The following is a 25,153-nucleotide window of genomic DNA, read 5'->3' on the forward strand; positions in this document are numbered from 1 at the left end:
TTGGTTACTTAGTGCTTTTTGTTATTTCTGTGGATTTTGTGAGTGTTACTCCCATGTTTTATTCTGGCAGTGCTGTCTATTTGCCAGCCTAGAGTGATGCCTTATTTCATAAGAGGGCTACATGAAGTAAGTGCTGTTAATCTTGAAAATGATAACTTGAGGACAGTGACTTTTCATAATCACAGGTAGGCAGAGGAAAAAATACCCTTGAGTAGTAGTCGTGCTTGCAGAGACTTTTCCAGTTCGTCTGCCCTGAGCTCTGAAGACGGCTTCTGATTATGAGAGCAAACTTGAAAGAGAATGAAATCTAGAGTTAGTGAATTTAATGGGGGGTTTTCTGCCTTGGTAAGACTAGTAACAGAATTTTCATAATGTCCGTTGTGCAGAGATCTTGTCTACACCATGGAGCCCCATGGCATGGGGGAGAAGGGAGTCTTCATGCCCTGGAAATAGGTTTATAAGGAAATAGGTTTTCTGTTTGACTCTAAGAAGTCAAATTAGGGGGAGTATGAGGAGGCTGTTAGCTGCAGCCCTGAAATGAACACCTTGTGCAAAAACTGTCCTACAGAAGCAAGTCCTTATCTTCTTGTAGTAGACAGACATGTACAACTAGTTTATTCTAATTGTTCATAGGAACAATCTTTTGTGATATGTAATTCAATACATCTCACTGTTTGAGAAGGTTTCTGGGCTGCTTGGTTTCATCCTGTTTATGCAGCAACTTAACATGTGTCTTCTCTGCTCTGAGTTTTGTTTGCTGATATCCTTTAGATGGCCATTGTTATTACTTGTTATTACATTATCACAGTTCAAAGGTACTGTAGTATCAACTCTAGTGACAGTGGCCCCTTTAGGCTTCTAGGAGAAAAGGGGGTTAGCAATAAGTGCTTTATACCTGTTCAGTTATTTTCTTGGGATTGCATACTCTGATTAGAAGTTTCTTTTTCTATCTGTACTATCTATCTATACTGTTACATGGTATAGGGAAGGTATGTCTGTTTTCTGTCAAATTTGTCATTTTCTAAATCACTGTTTTACTTCAAGCTCTAGTTAGAGGCAAAACTGGAAAGTATGTCCTCTGAAATGCTCTTCTTGCTTACATTTCCAAGAGAAAAAAAATGTCAGCTCTTTGTTTAACAATGTGAGGATGTCTCATGTACAGATTGACCACCTGCAGATTTTCAAAATAAGGTCTCTCTTTTGAAAATGTGGTCCTAAATCTGAGGTAACACCAGGGCACCTTGGAGAACATTGTTTAGAGGGAGTTTCTGCTTCCTTGCTGTGATTTTTTTCACATCTGTTAGACAGCATTCACACTGAGGAGCATGGACTTCAAAAATTCATTTCATACCAAAAACCACCAGTACCTCCATGCTATGCTTTTCCTATGCCAGGCCCAAAAAGGATGTAAATCATTACCGATTCTGTTTATTACTGTAATGCTGCTGAGACTCATGCAGCTCTGGAGGTCCTCACTCTAATCCTAAATGTTGATAGGTGTCAGAAGAGTTTTCTTGTGCATTCTAGAAAGGAAAGGAAGTAGAATGAATGGAGTGAATGTATGGACATTATTTTTATGAATAAGCTGTAGCTGTTCCTCCCTGAACACTGTACAATTTTTTCATTGGCTCTGAATGTTCTCAATAAAGATGTAATTTTCTCTTTCCTATATGGATTTTTATTTGTTAATCTTTTTGTAGAATAGTCTGCTTCATACCTACCCTTTGAAATCTTTGGGTATTTCCCTTTAGGAGTTTTCACTTATTCCCAATGATATCATTATATTTTCTCTTGAAGCTCTGTGTTCATAACAGGATAATAGGGAGAGAAGTTGTTCGGTTTGTGATTGATTAGTGGATGTGCAATCTCAATTCCCTTGGAAAGTGGGTGTGTGATTGTTTGAATCTGTGTTTCTTTGGAGAGGGACCATTTCAGGGAATCATAGTTAGAGCTGCAAACAATCCATTAGTCACTCTTCCAAGCCCTGCCAGCGTAATACTATTCCCTGCAGTACATTATTGAGTGTTTTGTCCAATATCGGTTTGAGTGACTCAAGCCATGAGGCTTCCACCACTTCCTCTGAGAAACTATTTCATGGTCTGACAGAGCTCACTGTTAGGAAATATTTCCTGGTACTCAGCCTAAACTTTTTAACACCCAGATTGATCTCATTACTGTTAGGTATACTTTTTCCCCCAGTTCTGTCTTGTTTGGCATTCACACTCTTGAGTGAATAGTAGATGGTATCATATCTCCTCATAAGTCAAGTAAATGCATAATTAGTTCCTCTATTTCAGCTCTCCAAATAGGCCATCTGTTTGGTGGAAAGCAGGGCTGAGTATGGGAAGATTTTTTTCTGCTAAGTGCTTGTTTCAAACAAATAATATGAAAAAGTGCATTAGGAGTTCTTAGTAGCTCCAAAAAGCCCCAACTTACATTTAAAAGGCTTTTCAAAAATTATGTAGAAGATTGTAACTTTTCCAAGCAGTCATTTGAAATAGTAATACCTTTTTCTAGCGCAGTATACAGCTCTAGCACTAATAGTCTGTCACATCTCACAGCTTCAGGGAATGTTTTGTAATGTTGCTTCATCTATTTATCAAGCAAATTCTATGTAGCTACAGCCTGGAGAGGGGAGAGCAATGGCAGCAGAATTGCAAGCACGTCCAGGGGCCATTTGAATGTTTGTCATTTACAGCTTTACAGCCAGAATTTACAAGTGTTTGGGTCATATAAGGATTGTTGAAGAAGGAAATGTACTTTAATCCATCCAATCATTACACATCTCTGGATTTCTTCCTAGTAGCCAACATCTGTTTGGTATTCTTTCCTTCCATCCTTCCTTCCTGCCTGCCTGTCTGCCTTATTATAGTACAAATTCTGCAAAGATGTATGCAGATAATAAATTGTATTTTGCAGAATCTGGGTACGTGCTATTCTTATTTCTTATGGATGTTCTTCTGCTTAGTCAGAGACTCCTAGTCAGTGGAAAATTTAGGTTTACAGTAAGACTTCTAAACTAGGACTCCATGCTTGCTTTGAAAAACATACTGTATGAATTTTAAGCATATGTTTATGTCTTTCGACGAATCACTGTGTAATTTGGGAACCAAGCCCATGTTTTGTTAACTTTTTACCTGAGATTACCTGATGTGTGTGGGTTTGTGACCCGGGCTTCCAGCTTGGGGAGTAAACAAGCTGCATGCACTTCTCTGAACTGTACTAGAAAGGATGTGCAAGTCCTCAGGCAAGAGCATTCCTAAGCTAACTTATTACAATTTTACTAAGCTAATTAAGGGAGAAAAACGCAGTGATCAAATTAAGATCGAGTCAAGTTTGAACCAAATCAGTGGGTTCAGGTGATTAAACTAACAATTTAATATAACAGATAGTCTTACATTGCACACAAATACGTAAATGCAAAAAAGGAAAAGTTAGGTAAATGACAGTCTGCCATTAGGAAAAGAAAGTGAATAACTCCTGCAGCTTTCTTGTTCTATCAATCACTACCTGAGATGAAGTAGAGATAGATTTGCTTGAAGCCTGGGCCATGTGCTGTGTCTGTCAGGAAGTCTCAAGCACTTAGTGCACCGTAAGGTGGAGTGTCTGGGGCAGGCAGAATCTCCAAGACAGACTTCCTGTCACAAGGGAAAGAAACACTAGTTTCTTTTTCTTTCCTCTCATCTCACAGGGAGCATTCCTCACTTTTTCCGCCTCAGAGGCAAATGCTTTGGGGATGAGTTGTATGGAGCGACACAGGAAGGGGTGGCTGCAGTTCAGTCCCCAGCACATGGCACATACGACCCTCTGGGGTGAGGGTGGAAAGTTCCACCTCTGGCGTAGTCCTACCACTCACAGTGATTCCCCCTATAGATGAGGAGCAAGGTGCATGCAAGACTTTGAAGCACACGTGGCTTTTATGTGAACAAACTCTACCCATATTTAAGGGACTGATGTATTCCCACTCCTCATGTCAGTTCCGTGGCAATATTCTTCAGGAGTGCCTGTGTCTGACATGCTCCCTGCCAAAAGGCTGGTCTTCTCTGTTCAGAGAAGAAGAAATGGGGGGAGGAACACAGAAAGATTAGGATCTGTTCAAGAGTGTGTTCCCCTTCCATGCAGGTTATCCAGGCCGTCTTCTTCGGGATTTGCGTCTTGACTGACCTGTCCAGTCTTCTCACTCGAGGGAATGACAGTCAAGAGCAAGAGAGGCAGCTGAAAAAACTCATTTCCCTCCGTGACTGGATGATGGCTGTTCTAGCTTTCCCTGTGGGAGTGGTAAGTACAATGTTAATCTGTGCATGTCTTTGCAAGCTGGGTGAACGGTGTTACTTACTGAATGTTTTCTTCCTGAAAGGCTTCCCCATCACCATGCAAAAGACTATGCAGAAAGGCAAAAATGGTAGAGATGATTTTATTACTCTCTTGTTTTTCACAGGTATAAGGGAACAGAATATACAGTGTGCTGCTGAAATAATTTTTGGTTTGTTAAAAAAAAAAAGATATGTTACAATAGGAGCTTGATTGTACAAGTAATTTTAAATGTGTATTGTACCAGCAGCATCTTGAGATTCAATTTAGACTTTTTCTGCACTATATGTCATCATCAGGAGTAGTGAAAGTGCTGACTGTGGCACGTTTTACACCATAATGACCTGAGGGAATTCGGGCTGTAAGCCATTTCAACATGGGCAAGAAGAGAAGCAAAAGTCCAGGTTGGCCCTTGTTAATTCCATGGGGTATTCAGAGCTGGCAGAAGAATTGAGGTAGAAAAAAAGATTTTTGTTAGTAATGCTAGAAAGCACACAGAAGGTATGTGGGGTTGACATATCTTTTTCAAAAGAAAACTATTCTTTGGATCAGGCCTTGCTCTGCTGGGACACTGCACGTCACTTGCAATGACAAGAGGTGCTCAATGTCTTTACATAGCTTATAAAGAAGCTGAAAATCCATAATTTTATGAGTTTTTACATGGAAGTGTCATCTATGTCAGTCTAGTTCTAAGCTTAGGTTGCAATGCAAAAATGTGTGAACATTTCATTAAAAGTACTGCTTTTATTGTAATTCAGGATCAAACTTTAATTCTCTTTTATTAAATTCATTGTACAGTAGTTTAAAATAAATTCACTAGAAGCAAATTTTTTTTTATGGACTATTAGAGAGCTGTATGAGATCTTTAAAGTTGTACTTTCACAAAAGCTGATCACTTTCTGTCAGTTAACAGCAGTTAGCATACCAATCTATCATTTATAATTTCATATATTCAGAGATGCTTTATTAGAATTTAATTTTACCATTTATGTGGAATTTCACAATACATGAAGAAATACAGAATGCTTTCGCAAAGTTACAAAAGGGAAAGCATATGTGAAACACTGCAGGTACTTCTTTAATAAAAACCCAGCTGGTAGCCTTCCCTTATTATACTTGCTGGCCTGCCTTTTGGGAGCTACCACGATTCATGTTGGGGTAGCAAACTGCAGTTTTCCAGCAATGGTAGAGGAGAATGGGTCAGCTAATACAGCTAGTAGAAAATCTGTGCATAGACAAGTTTGCAAATATGCATTTTATGGGTGCAGAGATTTATGTTACATTTGTATTTCTAAAGGAGATGGGGAGTTAGAAGTAGTTGTTATTAGTAACAGATGCTTTTCCTACTGTGTTGGTAGTAGAAGTGAAAAAGGAGAGCAAACATCATTCTATTTGTCTGTGCTTAAAGTATTTAAGTGCCTTTTTCACTCTAGAAGTGTACTTCACTCGCATGAAAGCACACCCTCTTTGGCTGTCTCACACCTCTCAGGATTCAGGGATTTTTTCCTGCCACTGTTCTAGCTCCATACTGTTGTCTGTGTGCTCCTCTGCTCCTGCAATGCTCCTGATCTTGAAACTTTTCAAGATGTTGGAGAATTTCAGCTTCACTTTGTCTTGGCAATTCTGAACATTTCTTTTCAGGCAATGTTTCTCTTGCCACCAGTACATGAAGAATCCCAGTTAGCGGCTGCCTGCACGTCAGGTGTTGTTCAGCATTTACATATTAGCAGTTCCCGAGAGATGTGTTGCGTACCTGGAGATAGTTGCTTTCCCAAGGGTTTCATACAAGAACAAATTGTGTCTTTAACAAACATAGTAAGGAATGGCCACGTTCATCGTACAGATACGCTCCACTTCCAAGTGTGACTTTTCTGTGGTGAGAGGGAACAATTGTTTACCACTTTACATCTTACAGAGAAATCCTAAAAGGGTTGTTTTCATTGTTATTTTTTCTCCTGGCTACCGAGAGACAAACAGCAGCACCTCACAACTTTGCACTGGTCTCAGCTCCTTCCTGAAACCTGATGCTCACCAGCAGCAGAGATCTCACCACACTGCAGCTACCACTTGCCAAAGCCTGGCCAGTGCTTTAGAGACTGCCAGTCACTGCAGGCTCTGCTTTGGAGGGATTACAGATAGGAAGAGCACAGGGCCCAAAAGCAGCAAACATCTAACGCAGATTTTGTCGTCTGAAGAACTATTTATGTGGAAGAAAACAGTGAAATTTTGCAATGATGGAGGTTCTCGTTAGAAGGAAGTTATTAAACACCAGAGTGTCTGCAGAAAAAAAGTTAAAAGAGTTCCCTCATTTCTCATATTAACAGCTTCCTCACTCCAGAAAAAAAAAAAGGAAAAAAGGAAATAATTTGAAATGCAAACTTTCTTTCCTTAAGACTCACCCACCTAGCTCTCCATGGAGCTTCTCAGTGTTTTCCAGTAGTGACACAAGGGAACATTCACACATAAAAATGGGGCGGATGTGAATAAAATCTTTGTTGGGTTTCTAATGTAACAGTATGGTCATGCTTAAGTACTTGTCAGTTTCATTAACATCTAAATTATTTTTATTGCTCAGTGTTTTACACAGGGCATGTTTAGGCAATAATGCAAATACTAGGGGAACATTTTAAAGCCTAATAACTGCAGCTTTTCAAGAGCAATTCACCACATTTTTTTCTGTATTTCCTGCTTACTGGAGCTCTTGAGATGACTTGTTCTGAAAAACAGATGAGAAAAGAGGTTTCCACTCCCAGGTCAAACAATGATGTGTGAAAAAAAAAACGCAACAAAGCAAAGTTTTTCATTTTTAGTACTTCCTAAAAAACTATTACATACAAACCGTCTGGGAAGTCTGACCACCAGCTTCCTCCCACCTTCCAAAGGAGGGGAAGAATAACCCGGGGGTAAATAATCTCCTTTTGTGGCTTCACAACGAATCAAGTCTTGCAAACAAATCAAAACTTGAAAAATCTGTGCAGCAAATCACATCTCTCCAGTGTTGTGATATGCATTGTGTATCTTCAGGGGCTCTGAATAAACTGAATTGCCAGCCTATATTTCACAGGAGAGTTAAGAAATAAGCATGAACCTCTTCTAAGGACATAACGGCTACTATTTACCTATTGTTGCTCTTTTTAACATGACTCTTTAGAGAATCAAATCCAAAATCAACAGATTATTTTTCTGTGCAGTAAAGCCTTATGCTACAGAAAGTCTGTGGGCAGCACTTCCTAACCCTTTTTTAGTTCTTGTAAGCCTGCAATACTATTCAAATGCCTAAGAGATTAGGAAGCATCCACTGAAGAAAATTGTTTGCCTAGGTATTTTAGACGTTCATTACCAATTTTTATCAATAATTACTTGGGCTTGCCATCCCCTTTATCTGTGTAAAAGAGATACATATTGAGAGTAATTTACATTCCTAGAGTAATGTGAGACATGCTCAAAAGTCAGACATTTCACCAGTGGTTTAGCTTATCCCTACTTTTTTTCTATCTGTTTGACATAGATCATTAAGTTGCCAAGTTTCTATAGTTAATTAGTGTTTTGTATAAACTGTATATGGTTTTATCAATATGTTTCTTGTAATTTGTGCCGAACAAAAGGAAGAAGAGCTAAAACAGGCATTTCTGGTTGTTTAAGCCTGTGTTTAATAGAAGTAGGAAGAACAAAAATTGATCTTGTTACATATTAAAAGAGAGATTGCTACCTAGAAAATCACAAACTCTACCACAGACATTTTATATCATGTAGCATTAATGGCTGTGTTTGAATCTGCCTCTAAACTGACTAGAATTACCTTGTTTTTTCTGTTACATTTTTATGGGTTTAAAAACCTGTGATACAAAGGAGGGAATGCCAGGCATGCTTTCTTATTTCATGTTTCTCTGTACTAGTAGAGTCAAAAGGAAAGCTGATCACCCTTCTGTAGATCATCAGTTATGCTGATCTGTGATCTTATGCCAAGAAAAATGTGTAGGCGTTCTGCAGTTTCTTAGTTACCTCGCTACTTGACCAGACTACAACTTAATTTTATTTCCATAACTGACTCAACCATGCAAAAAATCTCTCTTCTAGATTTTACCCTCATCTGTTGTGATGAGATGACTGGTGATGGGAACATTAGCAAGTAGTGGTATAGTTGCCCCCTGAAGTCTATTTTCCAAGAGGGGTTTTCCCTGGTTTTTATTTCCCACCCCTTGTGATTTCTGTCACTGGCCTTTTTCAAATATCTTCAGTGTATTGCTGTGCTAGCTCTCAATCCCACCTAAAGCCAGTACCATGCCAATTTGTACCAACTGTGGTCTGCCTTTAACAACACTTTTCTTCTAGATGTAACAGCTCTAACTGTCAGAGAAGTTCACAAACAACATATTTATACTTGCAGTTAACCACAAATGTCTTGGGAGATAGCCAGAAAGCTTACCTTTAACTGTACTTAAAACAAATTGTGTGAGGGTCACAAGGGTTGGGTTGTTTTTTTTTTTTTTGTCATTAGCCATCCAGGAAATGACTGAACTGTGCAGCCCAGCCAAAACCAAAAACACATAGTGTAGGAAAATAAAGTTCCACTGGGTTCATTCTTCATTTCCATAACATTTCTTGGTTGGACTCATGTAAAAGTGCGAATTACACAATTCTTTTCATTGGCTTTACTTTCTTAGTTTCTCTTTGCTTCCATTTGTAGTGTTTTAACAAAGCCATTTGATTTCTCTTTTGAATATCCATCTGTTTCCCAACTTGTCCTTTACAATTTTTCTCTTGATAGGGCCACATGCTGTTCTCTTGTCCTGTGAAGCTTCAGAGACAGAGGACAAACACTCAAGGAGTAACTCCTTAAGTGGGAAGACAGCATTTTGTTTTCAGCCTTACCTTTTTTCTGCTGCTGTGTATTTGCTCAGCAGTCTTTCAGATGCCTGTAATAAGTGAGCTATTCCATATTTTCAGGTTCCAAGGTCTTCTTGTAAATTTGAGGTTTCCTTTGGTCTGTAATGACTGGACCCTAGACAGATAATCATTACAGACCCTAGACAGGGATACATAGCAAACGAGGGACTTCTCTATTCTATACATTGCTTAACTTTATGTTTAACCCAGTACTCACTATCTTTGCAAAGCTGGCAATCTCAGGAGGCTCCTGTGCAAAGAAATGTAAAAACAGTTGCTGGTGCCTGTTTTCTTCCTTGAATTCAATGCCTTGAGTTCATCTACAGAGGAAATGGAAGGTAATATTTGTGCCATTTTGCCTTGGGAACAAAGGAAAATAAAATATTGGGCTCCCTGAAATTTTTCTGCTTCATATGAGCAGCCTATTCAGCCTGGCATGTGAGTATAGTACATTGACTGTCTCCACAAGAGTCATGAATTGTGCCACAAGGAGGGCAACATGAGCACAAGAGCCACAGTTCTGCGTGAGGTTTACGTAAGTGTGAGAGACCGGAGGAAATGAGTACTGGCTCAGAACAACTAAAGGGGGGGAGGAAGAGGGGCAGGGCAAGTCCTGCATAGGTGGGATGGTGCACTGCTCCATACCTCACCCCCCTGAAGCCTCTAATCCAGACCCAGACTGGCTATTAGCCACTGGCCCACATAGGTATAAAGAGTGCTGGTGTGGCAGAAAGAGAAGTGGGGAGAAATTCTGAAAAGTGCAAGAGCCAAAATGATATCAGTTGGATGGGTAGCAGCCCATCAGAAGGGGGATCATCCAGCCCACATCTTAAATATCCAAGTAGACTCATCACTCCGTTGGCTGTCTTAGCTGAGGAAAAGGAAGCAGAACAAGAAGAGAAATGGAGATACTTATTGGAATGGCTGCATGTGAAGCATGCAGCTACTCTGGAATGAAAGACTTGTTAAGAGAGATGGTAAGTAGAGGATGGCTTGTCATCCAAAGGGCTTATGAAATAGTTATTTCTGACTGCAGCCAATGCTGCATCAGACTGGAGAAACACCCCCTGCAAAATCCTCCCCTGCACCTAAGGATGGGAGAGAGGTTGTGGGAAATTTGGCAGGTCGACTGCATTGGTCCTTTTAACAAATCAGGAGGAAAACAATATGTGCTGATGGGAGTTCAAACAGTCTCAAGTTTGATGCAGGCTAAAGTGGTGGCATGGTCTACAGGGGAAAGTACTGTGAAAGGATTAAAATAATGGTTCAGTTTCCTGCCTAAACCAAAATCAGTGCAATCAGATAATGGTAGTCACTTCACAGCAGGAATAGTCCAGAAATGGGCAAAAACTGAAGGGATACTGTGGGTGTTCCATACCCCCTTCTGTATCTACAAGCCAATGGGATAGCTGAAAGGACAAAGTCTCCAAAAATGGTTTTTGAGACCTCAGGATCCAAAGTGGCCTAATCAACTGTGGGACACTGTGACCAAAGTCAGTGACCTGTTGAGAATAAGTGGATGTCCATGACTTACAGCATTTTGCCCTATGGCACCTACTACCCCTTCTGGAAACCAAGGGACTGATGATCCCTGGAAGCCCATACATTTTCCAGGTCAGCCAGTGCTGGTAGGCCTGCCAACTATTGGGGAAGTCCTGCTGGTCTTAAAGACACCCCATAACATGTATGCATGAGTAACCACAGATGCCCATGCCGGAGAACACAAAATTAACACCAGATGGATAATTACTTCATTTTAAAACCAGTCAAAGTAGGATCGAGTTTTCTTTACTCACTCCTTCTACAGGTATTCCATGAAAAGATGTGTCTGTGAGAAGATGAAGTGGCAACAGGACTGAAGATTTACACAGTTCTTCGCTGCAGTGATTTTTTTTATATGTTTTTACCTTACTATGTTTTGTGATGTTTATATTTGTGTGTGTTTTGTCTCAGTAGTTTTGCAGTATGTATATAAATGTCAAAAGCATTGTTTTGGGCTGTTTGTGTCTCCTCTCTGGTTGCCACTGCAGGTGGAAAAGATTCCTTCCTGAATTTAGCTTGGAAGCTCAGACAGGATTCCATATGATTATGAAATCAGATTTGTATACCTCTTCCTACCTCCTCAGAGCAAGGTATAAAATTACTTTGATTTGAGAAGGAAGTGTAGTTTGATGCCAAAGGAACCACATGCAGTAGTGGAAAGCAATGTATGAATTGTGATCATACAGAGAAGGGGGTTGATGACAGAGACTGAGGTGGCAGCTGGAAAGTTTTCTCCAGCTGTAGGCAAAGAAGTCATAAGGCATTAAGATGTCAGAAGAAAGAATTTGGATTTGGAAACCAGTGAAATGTTTAGTAAGTTAGGAAGGTATTTGGTTTGAACCCAGGACCCTGACTAGAAAAATATGAAACTAGATAGGAATGGCTCGAGTTTTCATTATAGCTTTAATCCCACTGAGGCAACCAGACTATTATGTTGTAGAACTTTTATTTGATGTAACTTTCCCATGATGCACCCTGATATTCCCCCTTATCCTGGCATTTGGAACCCTAGCACTGTAATAAGATAATTGACTCTAATATGGGTTCTGGGGACCCCCCTGAAATCACACTGGTGGAAGAAGTAAGGGTGGTAATACAGGAAATGTGTATTTGTTCGGGTTGCAACAATACCTGGACTTTTAAGATTACCAGCTCCAAAACGTAAGGCAGACTAACTGTTGAAAATTTGCCTATCCTTAAGGTTTGTATTTTTTGGTGAGGTGTGCAATCACATTGCAATAGAGAATCTTAAATTGGACTCATTTTGGAGCCATTTTGGAGCTCAATTTACAAGTCCAGCAAGTATCAAAGATGGTTTTATAAAACTGTCTAATCCTTGATAAATTGTTACTAAATGGGCAAGGAATATGTGAAATGCTGAACCTCACCAAAGGGAAATGCTGTTTTAAGACGCACAAGCAAAAGTGAAGAAAACCTCCAACCAGTCTGCTGAACTCTTCCAGTTGCTGCAGCCAAAAGATTGGTTTCATGAACTCTGCCCCCGGTCCTGATTTGCATCTTTCTTGCCATCTCTGGAACTCACAGGGTGGGGGATGATGGCTTGCATAGGGTGGAATCTCTTTACTGACTGGACCTATATTTTTGATTATTGAAGCAGCAATTGTCCGCTCTTTCTTGTACACTTTCTTCTTTTTCCTCTACTTTTTTTCTCCCTCTCTGTGCTAGGTTAGAATCCCACCACTGCCACCATGGAAGAGGAAGATCCTGTTGCCCATTGTTCTGGTCTCAGTCACTGTTTTGAGCCTCAGGGTTGTGTGAGAAACTGGAGAAAACGATTACTGCCTTAAAACAACTAAAGGGAAGGGGGGCAGGGCATGTCCTACCTAGGTGGGATAGTGCACTGCTCCATCCCCCACCCCCCACCCCCTTGAAACCTCTAGTCCAGCCCCAGAATGGCTATTAGCCACTGGCACAGCAAAAGCCCCACCAAGGGGGGAATGCCCCAAGAGACCAGAGTAGATAAAAGCAGTTGCACAGACACACGTGGTCACAGCCCACTGTTAGGATTTTACAGTAGCTGAGATCATGCCAGAATTCAAGCAGTGATTTTTAATCGTTCTGTGTGATTGAATGTTGCTTTAAAATTTGCCAGGTACCCTTATTTTCTGAAGTTTGCCAATAAAAGTTCGTTGTTTAATCTCCTGAGAATGTTGTCTCATTTCTCCTGTGTGCTGCCTTGGGTTTAAAAAAAACATAAGAAACTCGTCAAGCAAGTCCAGGACTTTATAAGAGGCAGTGTAAAGAAGCAGCTCAGTTGTGTCATGGTCTGGCACTACATGATCATGTGGGATCTTAGGAAAGCCCAGCCCATATAAAAGTCTACCAGTAGCAAAATGTAAGCATAGTAGAGGGGATTTAAAAGTACCAGACCAACAGTTGCTCATTAATCAAAGTAAACAAATTCAGAAGCAGCCAAAGTAACTATGTAGCAAGCCTTCATTATAATTACTTTTATCCATATAGTTAATTTTTATAGCTTTTTTATTTTATCCAAATAATTTTATCCAAATTTTATCCAAATGATCTAATTGTAAAGAAGGGTAAGGTGAGCCATTCAGACACTGGAAGGAATCTTCCCCAGGGTGTTGTTTTAAGTCTCATGTCAGGTCATCCTCTGGGACAGGTTAGTTCTGTAACACATTTGGTTTTGCGCACTTCCTTTACCTTATGTCTGCCTTGTGATAGTGCTTTGCTAAGCAGCGTTTGCCGTCTGTAGCTCCAGATGGTTGCAACCAGCTAGGCTGATCCTGTTCTATCCATTGGCTGACTTTGGTTAAGGGACAGATGGCACGTCCCCTCTTTTCTTGTCTTTACCTCCTTGACAAAGTCTATTGTTTTATTCTGCTCCACACAAAAATCACAGGTCAAAACATGCCAGCTCTGTCGTGTTCAGTGTAATAAAGTTCAACCTAATCCTGGTTGATTTTTCTTGTTTTAAGACTTCCTTGGGAAGAAAGCATTGTCAATCTTGGTCTTCATGTGCCTGCAAAGATGTTTTTATGCCCCAGTTGATCTTAGCAGGTTCTCAGAGACCCACTGTGATAATACATGACTTCTGGGAAGCCTATAGAGAAGAGGATACTTTGCTTCCATTTTTCCTGCTGTTCAGCTATTCATATCTTGGCACTTACGTGTCAGCAGGTGCGTAAAGAGCTGCACTGTGCCAATGCCAAGACTGGCCCAGAAGAGAGATTTCTTGTGGGGTACTTCACACTTGCAATATTTTTTGGGCTGTCCATCATAACCTATTTTTTTGTCCTGGCCTCTGTGCACTAGTCAAATAGTCCAAGCTTATTCTGAGCAGGCACCGATAGCTGTCATAACAGATGGACAACTGTGTTGGAAACCAAGAAACTATGTCCTGTATGCACACTGAGGGAACAGTGTGCTGGTTCAGGTCATTCACATAACTGGCTGGCCGAAGTCTGCCTGTCTGTGGTTAGAACAAGGTGCCATTGATTAACTGCAAACCTCAATTTTAATGTTCTAAAGCCAGAAGCATATGAAAGAGCTTATGCCTACACATTATACATGGCTAGTAATCTGCAGTCCATGCTATGCTCACCCAGTATTTCTTGAACTGACCCTCTAAATGAACTGTAAGATCATGTGCCACATCAGTTTGGATATAACGGAATACTTCCCTTCTATCTCAGTGGAAGTTCTATCTTTTGGCTCTCAAGCTGTAAACTTGGATTTATCATTACTGTTTAGAGATCCCCTGTAAATGGTCATTGAAAAGCTCCTGGCCCAGGTATTGGGTTTTACTGCTATAAACAATAAGCCTTTTTTATTACTAGAAAACTATGACTCAAATTCAAGGTGAGAAAGCAGTGGTGTTTTAATTAGAAAATAACTTACTTGCCACAGCTAAGGTAAGCTTAAACTGTTATTTCTGTACATTTTTGTAGGTTTATATTGTCTTTACCTTTCAGATATCAGGATATCTATATGAACACTTCGGCAAAAATTTAGCCTAGTGTAAACTTTATCTGATCCATCTGTCCTGTCCTCAGTCTAGAAGAAATAATGGTCTTTTTCTGGGCCCCCAGTAAACAGTTTTTGAGAAGAACCAAGTCAAATTTCATATTGACAAATGTGCAGGATACTAGACCTCATTTCTGTGGATCCCAGTCCCTGAATTGTGTGGAGAATTGTCAAAGGGTTTTGTTGGGTTTTTTTTAATGCTGTTTTGATGGCTGACAAAGAAAAGTGCAAATATGACTTTACAGGCTTCTGTTCAGGAGTGAATTTTTCATACTGATATGTTCTATGAATTCCAAGTGATATTTTAGCTGATTTTCCATTTGTTTTCTATCCTCTTAGTGGAAAAACATTATTTATGTACCACATCTGCTACTAAAGTATAGTATTCACTTGTAATTTGGCCACAGGCATGTAAGTCACAAAATGAGATTTTTTTTTCCTGGCTAAAAGTTAAGGGGGAAAAAAAGAGAGGAAAAGTTAAAACCTCAGTGAATGCAAAGAGTAATCCAGATTCAAACTGTTGATTAGAGCAGTATTTGGTCAAAGAACAATAATGTCCATATCGATCCACAAATCCTTTGCTAAGTGACTCATTTTGCTATCTAAAGAATGCAACTAATTTTTCAGAAGCATATATTTAAAAATTTCTTGTCTTTTTTTTTCTCCTTAGTTTGTTGTGACGATGTTTTGGAGCATCTATATCTATGACAGGGAACTGGTTTACCCAAAGCTGCTTGATAATTTTATACCAGCATGGCTAAATCACGGAATGGTGAGTAAAGTAATGCAAACACTTCCTTGCATAAACAAAAATGTAAGACACTGATTTCTCTGTGTATGATTCTGCATACTCTTGGTACTAATCTCCTCAGAAGTGATTAAGGAATGTGATTTGCAAGGAAGAGTGACATCTTTCCTTCCTTGATTCCTGGAGTCATATTTGAATCCTTATTAGATTGAAATTGGAGATTTGAACTTACATATCCAGGCTTGTTGTGGGGGTCAGCTCTTTTCTGTATAAGGTATCTTTCCCAGAAAAGTGTCATGAGGAAGAAGAGACTCTTCCATAAAACAGAAGTTCTGACTTTGACAAATCTTGCTGTAAAACGACAGAAACACTTAATTGAATGTTTCGTTACCATTCTGCCAAAGTATAATTCATGATGAAAACCTTTTGGTTAAAATGCTTTTTTAAAAAATCTCTATTTTTTTGACTTGGGTGCTTTTAGAAAAATAACTCAAGCACACCAAACTTATGTAGCAGAACCTGTATCTGAATATTTTTAATAATGTGGAATTATATGTATCAACACAAAGCTTCAAAATTGATGCATTGGTAATCATAGAGGTAGTTTCTTGAGAAGAAATCTGACCTTTTAATCCCTCTCTGTTATGTCAAATCAGACATCCTTTCTCTCAACTATATGTTTAAATGCTAAGGGAAAATTACGGCTACGATTTGCCATCAGGTACTTTCCACTGTTTATGCAGCATTTGGAGCTGAAAAGTGTCATGTTTGCTTCTCTAGTTGCATCTGTGCAAAATGTTTCATTATTACTTTGTTTTCCTCATCAAGACATAGCAAACCATTTGGCACTGCTGTTCATCAGTAGATGACAGCAGAGCTCATCCTTCTGGGTGTGTGCCCTTCATCACCACAGCAGATCAAGATTTGTCCACCATTGCTGGGCTTGATAAATTGGTCCTTTGTGGAGCAGGGCAGATGGCACTGCTATTTATTTGTTCCCCAGATTTTGTGTAAAAGGAGCAGTATGAGAGTTGTTGCTGACAAGAGGAGCATCAGCTTCTGCTAGATACTGTACTGTTTTATGATGTTTTGAAAGGAACAGCATGATATTATATATGTCTAGAGCTGAGGAAAGAGTCTGATGATTCCTGCTATGTTTGTTCAGGCTGTCCTCCCTTGAGTTTTGAGGTTACGAGCTGAACACTTGCAAACTCTGCCAAACCATGCACATCTTGATTTTTTTCCCCACAACAGATCAGTGCCAGCTCTGATGACATTTCTTTCAGGTGACATTCCATATACTGGAAGTGCTTAACCCATAGCATTTTTCATGAATGTACATTGTTGTTGGCAGCAAATGGTGGTAGGTATTCAGGAAGTCTTCTCTGTGCTGTAATTAAAAGGCAACTCAAGCTCATGTTGCTTTCTAGAAATGTATATTTAGTGAAATATGTGAAGAGGGCTTTTGTTTGAGATTTTTGGACATCATAGAGTTTGCTGAAATGTATTGTGTGCAAGTATCTTAGACTTTTTTTCCAGCTTGAAATATGGTAGAAAGCATTTTTGAAAGACTTTTGTAAAGGAATTAGTTTCTGTGTCAGTCTCCATTTATCCAAGTGTTCTTTACCTAGATCACAGGGGCAGCTTATGGCTGTGGGGCTTTTCACCACATTTTAGCACATTCTTTCTGATGTTTTATCATTTTATCCTCACCAGCTTTCGTGCTAATTAATTCTAATGCATTGCTCATCATAGTATGAAAGGGTTATTAAACTACCTTGAGAATGCTTGCACCTCACTTATTAGTAGTTAAAATTTTGACATGGCAAATTTTAGGGAATATGCTAGATGCACACTAGGTGAAAGGGCAGGACCTCTGGGAATACAGTTTAGAAAAGTAGGATCCCTGGCTATTGTTTTATGCCAAAACAAACATTTATTCCCATGCGTTCCTGCACATTTTGACAGCAGTTGTGCACATGCAATGATAACTTTTCTGAATGCAAGGGTGGCCATGCTGGAGCTCAACTTTGCACAACAGAACTCACACAAGAGACTCATTACCCCTGGCAGAGTGAAATCTGTCAGTGAGAGGTGGGTTGTTTAGCTTCTGTCACACTGCTGATTAATCCCACTTTTGTGTGAGCTTCCCACGCAGTACCTGGTACAGCTCCTAAGGATCTGAGGTCAAATGTCACTTAACCTGTGAACACTCTATCCAGATTTTTTTCATAGCAGTTTCCCCAAAATATTTATTTAGAAAAAAAGAAGTGGAAAATGTGAAACTATACATTTTGCACAATAAAAAAGATTTCTACTTTGATTAAAAAGTCATATTTTCAAAAGTTTCTGACAAATGTATTATGACGAGCTGTAACAACTTGCTCAAATGTCAACATTGGCCTGCAAAATCCATATATGGAAAAGGAGTGAAAAGTGATGAAATCTGGCTGTAATAGCAATCATATTTGCATTAGTAATATGGGCATGTAATAAAATATTTGAGAGTATTCATACTTTAGGAACATTTTAAGTTGCCTATCTTGAAAGCTTTGGGAAGAAATTGTTTGAAGGGCTCATCCAATCCAGTGCATTAGCCCAGGAAGAATTGGTTTGGGCTGCAGTGCCTGCTGCTCTTTAAGCTTACAATAATTAGTTCTCATTCCCCTTTTTCTTTTCTTCCTTTCCCATCCCTTATTTGCAGTTAGAATACCATCTATACCTAAACCCCTATTTTCTCGAACACACAGTAATGTCTTGTTAATACTCAGAGACATCACTCCTTCATAGCAACACTTTTTCAATATTAAAAAAAAAAATGAATTATAGTAAAAAATCTTTCTAGAAACTGGAAACATGATGGAAATGAACTTCGGAAATATGCAGTCCCATTACCAATTCAATTTTAATATTTTTTTATAAAGTTTCGTAGAAAAAGAGGAGAGGTTCATTGCTGTGCAGAAACTATTCACCATAAAATTGCATATATTTTCAAGAACACTGTTTCTATTACATATATATATGTATATGTATACATACACACACTCTGTAATAGTTAAAAATATAATTCCTTTATATGGGAAAATCCGTATATTAAGTGGTGCTTTTTGGTGCCAGATAGTACCTCATATATGTGCAGATTGATACACCTGTGAAAGGTATCACTAACAGAGTTGTACTGTGCCATGAAACTGATGTGTTTCATCATCTCAGCCAGTTCATTAATCCATAACCAAATGGTAGCACTATGACTTGATAAATGACCAGGGAAGTCAATAGCAGGGTTGCTGCTGATTTCACTAACACAAGGATTTCATCTCTCTTTATTATTCGAAGGAGCACATCTGAGTATCTGAAGTTAAGCTTCTATCAGTAGAAATAACTACCTGTCTAAAGAGAGCTGTTGGAGAATAAGGCTGTGTCTCAGCCTTGGTCTGTTTCTGAAGTGTCAAGTGCACTTCCTGGATTTATTACTTATGCAGATTAATTCATCTTTGTGAGCTACAATTTTAGTTGCCAAATTACTAAACTCTTTCATCAAAGATGTAATTTGTTTTCTGGAGACTGTCCTGCAGTTTGGATCCATATCAGCTTGTAATTCCAAAGGCATATTTTCCATGGGAAATAGTCTTTCCTGTTTCTGATGGCTGTCTATCTGATCTTTACCAGTATGAGGAATTTTTCACTGAAGACTAACCTTTAGTGTTTAAAATAAATGTATCTTGTAGTAAGATTTTTATCAGCTCATTCCTTGCACCATTTTGTGCTGGGGCAGGGCAGGTTGGTGCATGGATAACATTTGCTTTCAGAAATTATATTCTCTTCAGTATTAGCACAGGCAACTAGAGGTTGCCCCTATTCTAACCATGCCCATATAAACAGATATGTAGACTGAATTAATTTAAGCTTGAGCATTGCTGATTTTGAGCCAGGTTACATGGCAGGACTGCCTGCAGTATCTATCCAAGTTAGCATACCATTTCAGCAAGAGTTCTTCTTTATTTTTTGCAGACACTGTCTCAAATTTGTTTTAAAAATGTGAACCATCTTTTGTTTGTGGGAAGGAAAGTAAAATAAAGAGATAGAAATTACTTACTGAGGAGTTTAAATGCTCTGGAGGTCAGAAAAAAAGTAGTGTCTTAATATGAAGACCATAGAGGAAAGGTCAGGGAGGGGGAAAGAGAAATATGCTCTGCATCTGTGGAGTTGGAAAAATGATTATTGTCTGGGTTCTGTGCCACTGCAGTCTACATAACCTCTTCCCGTTTTGTACTCTGTTAGTTTTTATGCTGCTTTTGGGAAATCGGAAACAAAAGCATTTCTAGAAAGACTTACCCTCTGTCCTAGTATTCAAGAGAATGCACAAAAACTGGGACAAACAGCAGAAAAAGACAAGTTAGTGGAGAGGAAGGAGCCTGTCCAAGAGATATGTCTCTATTTATTTCACAGGTTGTCTCTCTTTTCTTATTGCTGACTACTCAGCTGAAAAGTTCAGCCCACCAGAGATCGGTACCAAGTCCCGCCGACCACCTCTCCAGTTGCTTGTCCTAGCAGCCTTGTCCTAGGCCTGGCAGCCATGGCTTATGTGCCTTTTGGTTTTAATGGTGGAAAGGACATAATCCTGTTGGAGTGAGTCCAGAGGAGGGCCACAAAGATGATTAGAGGGATGGAACACCTCTTCTATGAGGAAAGGATGACAGAATTGACACTGTTTAGCCTGGAGAAGTGATGGCTCCAGGGTGACTTTTTTCCAACCTTTCTGTACCTGAAGAGGTCCTTCATGACAGCTGGAGGGACTTTTTACAAGGATCTGTAGTGATAGAACAAGGGGGAATGGCTTCAAACTGAAAGAGGGCAGGTTTATATGAGACATTAGGAAGAAATTCTTTCCTGTGAGGGTGGTGAAGCACTGGAACAGGTTTTCCAGAGAAGTTCTGAATGTCTCGTCCCTTGAAGTATTCAAGGCCAGGTTGGATGGGACTCTGAGCAATTTGATCTAATGGAAGGGGTCCCTCCCTATGGCAGGGTGGTTGAAACTAGATGATCTTCCAGTCCAAATCATTCTATGATTTTATGAAAGCTATTTTTCTGGTGTAAATAATTTTGTCCTTGGTGATTTAACAAGAACAGTAGAAAAGGCATGCAAAAATCAAAATCCATAGTAACCTGACACATAAAGATTGGAATGTCCAAAACTGATGAGTTATTTGGCAAACCCATCTCTCCATTATTCACTGGTCAACTGCTACACAGTGGTCGCTCTGATGGATGAACAAGAAGATATCCTTTCTTTCATCAAGGTGTTTCTTTCTCTCCATGTAGGCCTAAAAATCCTTTTAAGAAATTGCTAATTTGATACAGTGCATTTTACTCCTTGGGGATGCTTTGCTAACACAGCACATCCCACGGATGGGCTCTTTTTGTAGAATAGACTGCACCTTCATAATGCTTTATCCTTCTGCCTACAAGATACTTCTGTTTTTCTGAGATTTTTTTCTAAATCCAATTTAAGTGTTTCAAGGATATTACAACTCAAGTGCTCTTCTTAATTTATTTACAATATTATCATATGTTAGGCGTGAATAAAATTTTCACTGCTCCAGGAAGGCGTTCCCACTTTTTACATAAGTTGCAAGGTTTTCTGATAAAAATCAGGGAAAATTTTTAATTTAATTTCCAACAGACTAACCACTCCTAGATGGCTATTATTTAAACATCTATCTGATGGAAAGAATAGCAATTGAAGCTGGTTGCCTGGGGACTCAGGATATTTGCAAAGCCTGTGAAAATAATGTTGAATTTGTACACTTCTTGCATGTTCATGCTGCAGTTACGGGGTTCTGTCTGCTATCTCTCCTCATTATCTGCCAGTTCCACCACTGGAGCGTAACTACAGTGGTATCAATTATCTCCCTGCTCTGGGGAGAAAACCAGCACCAGCTTAAGAGATTTTTTTGATTTTCTCTTACTTACATGAAGGGCCTGGAAACTGGTGGTGTGTCAAAACCTATGATAGCATAGCACCTGAAAATTGAGAGAGGCTGCTAGGGTGAAGAAGTCCAAATTGTCTAAATGGCATCCTCTAAGGACATTAGGAAAACCCCTTTACCTAACACAATAACAGCACGGCAGTTTTTGTGAAGTAGGAAGCTGGCCTTAGCCGTGTAACATATCTGCCAGAGAACACTCATCAGGGTAAGGTGAAGACAGCTTTTTAACTGAACACAGATGCTGAATTTTTCTGATTGTTTGCTATTTCCACTAATCTGGAGAAAACACACACAGAGGCTCTTCCTGGTATAAATGTCCCCAAACCTCAGGAACAAGGAACCTTTTCTAAAATGTCTTCAAGTACTTAGTGACAGCAAAACATGCAAGCCCTGTTCTGGGTGTGAACATTGAAAATACAAAGCCTGAGAGCTGAAATCCCCAGATGAAATCTCTTTCAAGAAGTTTAACCACCTTCTGTTGACAAGGTCACATAACTCAGTCTGCTAGCCCAGAGCATGAGAGCGTCTAGTGTCAACATCAAGCTGCAGGGTTAATACCAAAAGAAGCAAGAAGGGGAGAGAGCCAGTGAGAGGGCACAAAAAGGGAGGCTAGGGAAAGGTGGTTGAATGAGAGGAAGAGACAGGCGAGAGGAAAGAGATGAATTAAAAAGTCAGCTGATGCTGTTCCAACTCCTACCTAGAGGAAAAAAAAAAAAAAAAAAAAGAAAAACTGGTGAGGCAAGTGAATAAAAAAGGAGCCACAGAATAATGTAGACAAGCTGGAAGAGACTCAAAATGCTGGAGGACTTAAGGGAGGAGGAAGAGAAAAGCAAGGAAATAAACAGTAAGAAAGATGAAATGAAGAGTATGTTTTCTTCCACCTCTTCACTGGGTATACTTCCCTGAGATGTATTAGTTTGAGGAATTGTGAGCAAGGAAATGGCTTATTGATGCTGCTGTGAGGAGGAGAATTGCTTCTGTTGCTCTTGGATGTAGGTTTACAGGTCAGATAGAGTAATACTTGCACAGTGACATGCCAGAAACTTCAAAAACTTGGAAAAAGTTTAAGATTAAAACCACCTGCAATCACACAACAGTGTGCAGCCTGTGTTCATATAAAACTTATCTGTGTGACATCTGTAGAATAACGTCTTTGCATCTGTCTATATTTTTATCTGACAATGCTGTACATGATCTTCATTATCTGTTTGACTCTCAAATCTGGAGTCCTGTGTTAAAAAAGACCCTTATTTTTCCATATCAGCTGTGAAGTGTGAAATGCATTGCATATTAAAACATTGAAAATGAACATGATGAACATGAAAAACAGATGCAGTCTGCTGAGGGTTGCAGGTGTGCTGGAAGGTCACATATTTGAAATACCAGAAGTAAGGAGGTGTTCTGTCTGTATTTCAAACTGCGTTGCTTTAACAGCCAAAGCTAGGTGTAACTCTAGAAGTAGTAATTATGCTGATGGTAGTAATACTGATAATGAGAGCTTAAAGCCAGCTCTTCAGCTGAAGTCGCTCATACAAATGTTTGTTAAAGTGATTACTATGGGCACACAGCAAATAACCAAAGAAAAGCCCCAAGAGGACACATGAAGGGAACCTCAGCCTTTCTGTAAGTGTGGAGTACGTACTGAGCTATGTTTCCTGGAAGCAGAGTTTGGCCCTGACCTGCTAGGTTTGTTTGTTACACCAGCAGTGATGTGGGATGGAAATGCATTTGGTTCACTCACATAATTTTGACAATATTAGGAATGCTGGTTTTGTTTCACCGTTCACTTTTTGGCAGCTTACATTGCTTGCCGTAGACACTGCTGGAGCTGTGCACAACTCTTGAAATGCCTAAGATGGTACATTTCTCTGGTGCTACTGCACCATTTATCAGATATATGGTTACAGGTTATAAATGTAACTAAATGTTTGACTTTAAAATCAGTGCAAAAGGCATTAATAAGTGGTATGCATTTTCAATAAAAAGACGTGCTTTCCTCTCTTCGCTCTGTTAAGATCAGGAATTTGTTTTATCTTTTAACAGAATAGATTTCTGGTTCCTTCCCTGAGTTTTTTTTCCAGAGAACATAGGCAGATAGTAGAGTCAAACATTACAGGATAGATTGTTATGATTAATAATGAGTATATTCAAAGTATTTATCAAGAAAATAGAGCATTTTACTGGAAAAAAATTAATTAATTGGAGGAGGATGGGTTATGTTGAAGAAGGTTTAATAAGTCAGCTGCCAGCTACAAGTTACGTACTCTAAACACTTCATATGTAAGTCATCCTGAAGGCTATCACAATGAAGAGCTTTGTCTCCTTAGGAGGTCTTGTAAACACAAGGGTGGATGCAAATGCATCTTTGAAAGTATAATAGTGTAATAAGCATTTATTGTCTACCTTTATGTATTTAAGGGACTATGCTTTGCCTTATGATTACAGTAAAATGCAGTTTTATGTACCCTTGGACACATTGGTGTACATTACCATTAGCACCCAGGTAAGAATTAGACTTTGCATACAGTAAAAATGGGACTGTACTATAATGTACCCACTTTACTAAACTGTGCTGTTAGTGTTCACACATGTGGCAAATATGACTTAATCAGACCACAAATATTTTGCAGCATTCCATGGTATCTCATTTATTTGTTTAATGTGCCACTATAGCAACTGAATTCCATCCTTTTAGACTTTTTTTCGCAGACCTATGATCTACTTGATTGAAGCTTGGCAGACAGCTTTTCCTCCAATTGAAGGCATATGTAGTAACTCAGTGACCAGATTTTTACCTATTTATCATTGGAAAGTGGGTTATTTCACATGGACACAATACCAGAAGAATCAGCAGACCTGGTGAAGGGAATCTAAGCCCAAAAGCTTATATGCTTTTTCCAGCCCTTGAAGTTGATGGAATAAAAAATACAGCTTCTCCCTGTATCCAGAGATCATTATTACTTAAGGAAAACTAATACAAGGAAATATTTTGACATTGTTTTTGTAAAAAATTACCACTTTTTAGAATTAGCATTTTTCTTTGTTAAGTGCTGTCTCTACGTGTCTTTGTATTTGGAAACAGACATCATTTCTGCAGAAGTCATTTCATATTCAGATGATTAATATGTTGAAATAGTGCCACAGCAGTAATGTTTTATACATGCTGATAGGCAGAAATCAAGAATTTGGGGACAACTTTGGGACCTTTGCTTGTGGAAGACTGTAAGCTTTAACATAACCCTTTATGTTCAATCCTCATATTTTAAGATCTCCCACATAGATACAAATAAGTAAAAACAGTGTACATTTTTAGTAACTCCTCAAATGCAAGAGGCTCCAACTCAGGATGTAGCATGGAGGATGTTTTTGACAGATGTGTAAGCCATTGCCATTAGTCATGCAGTTCTATAATTGTCCCTTCTACCTTTGGACATTTACGTAACGTACCCAAGTTCCATCCTGGTGCCCTGCTCAGGAAAAGCCATAACCTTTCAGAGGTGTCTGTTTCTGTCAGAGACCATGAGTCTGACTGAGGTGACCCTTTGCCTCCCTGTGACACCACAGTTATCTGAGCAGGAAACAGCTCTGACCATGGAGAGATTGCACATGGTGTGGAGTGTCTCAAAATGGCAAAAGGCAGACCAGTGGCCAATACATGATTTGCTCT

The 25,153-nt window shown here is 39.3% G+C and overlaps 1 protein-coding gene across 1 annotated transcript in view; it reads left to right on the forward strand.

Moving 5' to 3' along the window:
* The window catches only part of AIG1 (androgen induced 1), a 131,090-nt gene that overhangs the window by 39,715 nt on the left and 66,222 nt on the right, over positions 1-25,153 (forward strand). The window contains exons 2-3 of the mRNA XM_069010549.1: positions 4,123-4,278; positions 15,419-15,520. Of these exons, the coding sequence (XP_068866650.1) occupies positions 4,123-4,278; positions 15,419-15,520 (258 nt within the window). The remainder of the gene's footprint in view (positions 1-4,122; positions 4,279-15,418; positions 15,521-25,153) is intronic.

This window comes from Aphelocoma coerulescens, chromosome 3 (genome assembly GCF_041296385.1).
Source record: "Aphelocoma coerulescens isolate FSJ_1873_10779 chromosome 3, UR_Acoe_1.0, whole genome shotgun sequence".
Taxonomy (NCBI): domain Eukaryota; kingdom Metazoa; phylum Chordata; class Aves; order Passeriformes; family Corvidae; genus Aphelocoma; species Aphelocoma coerulescens.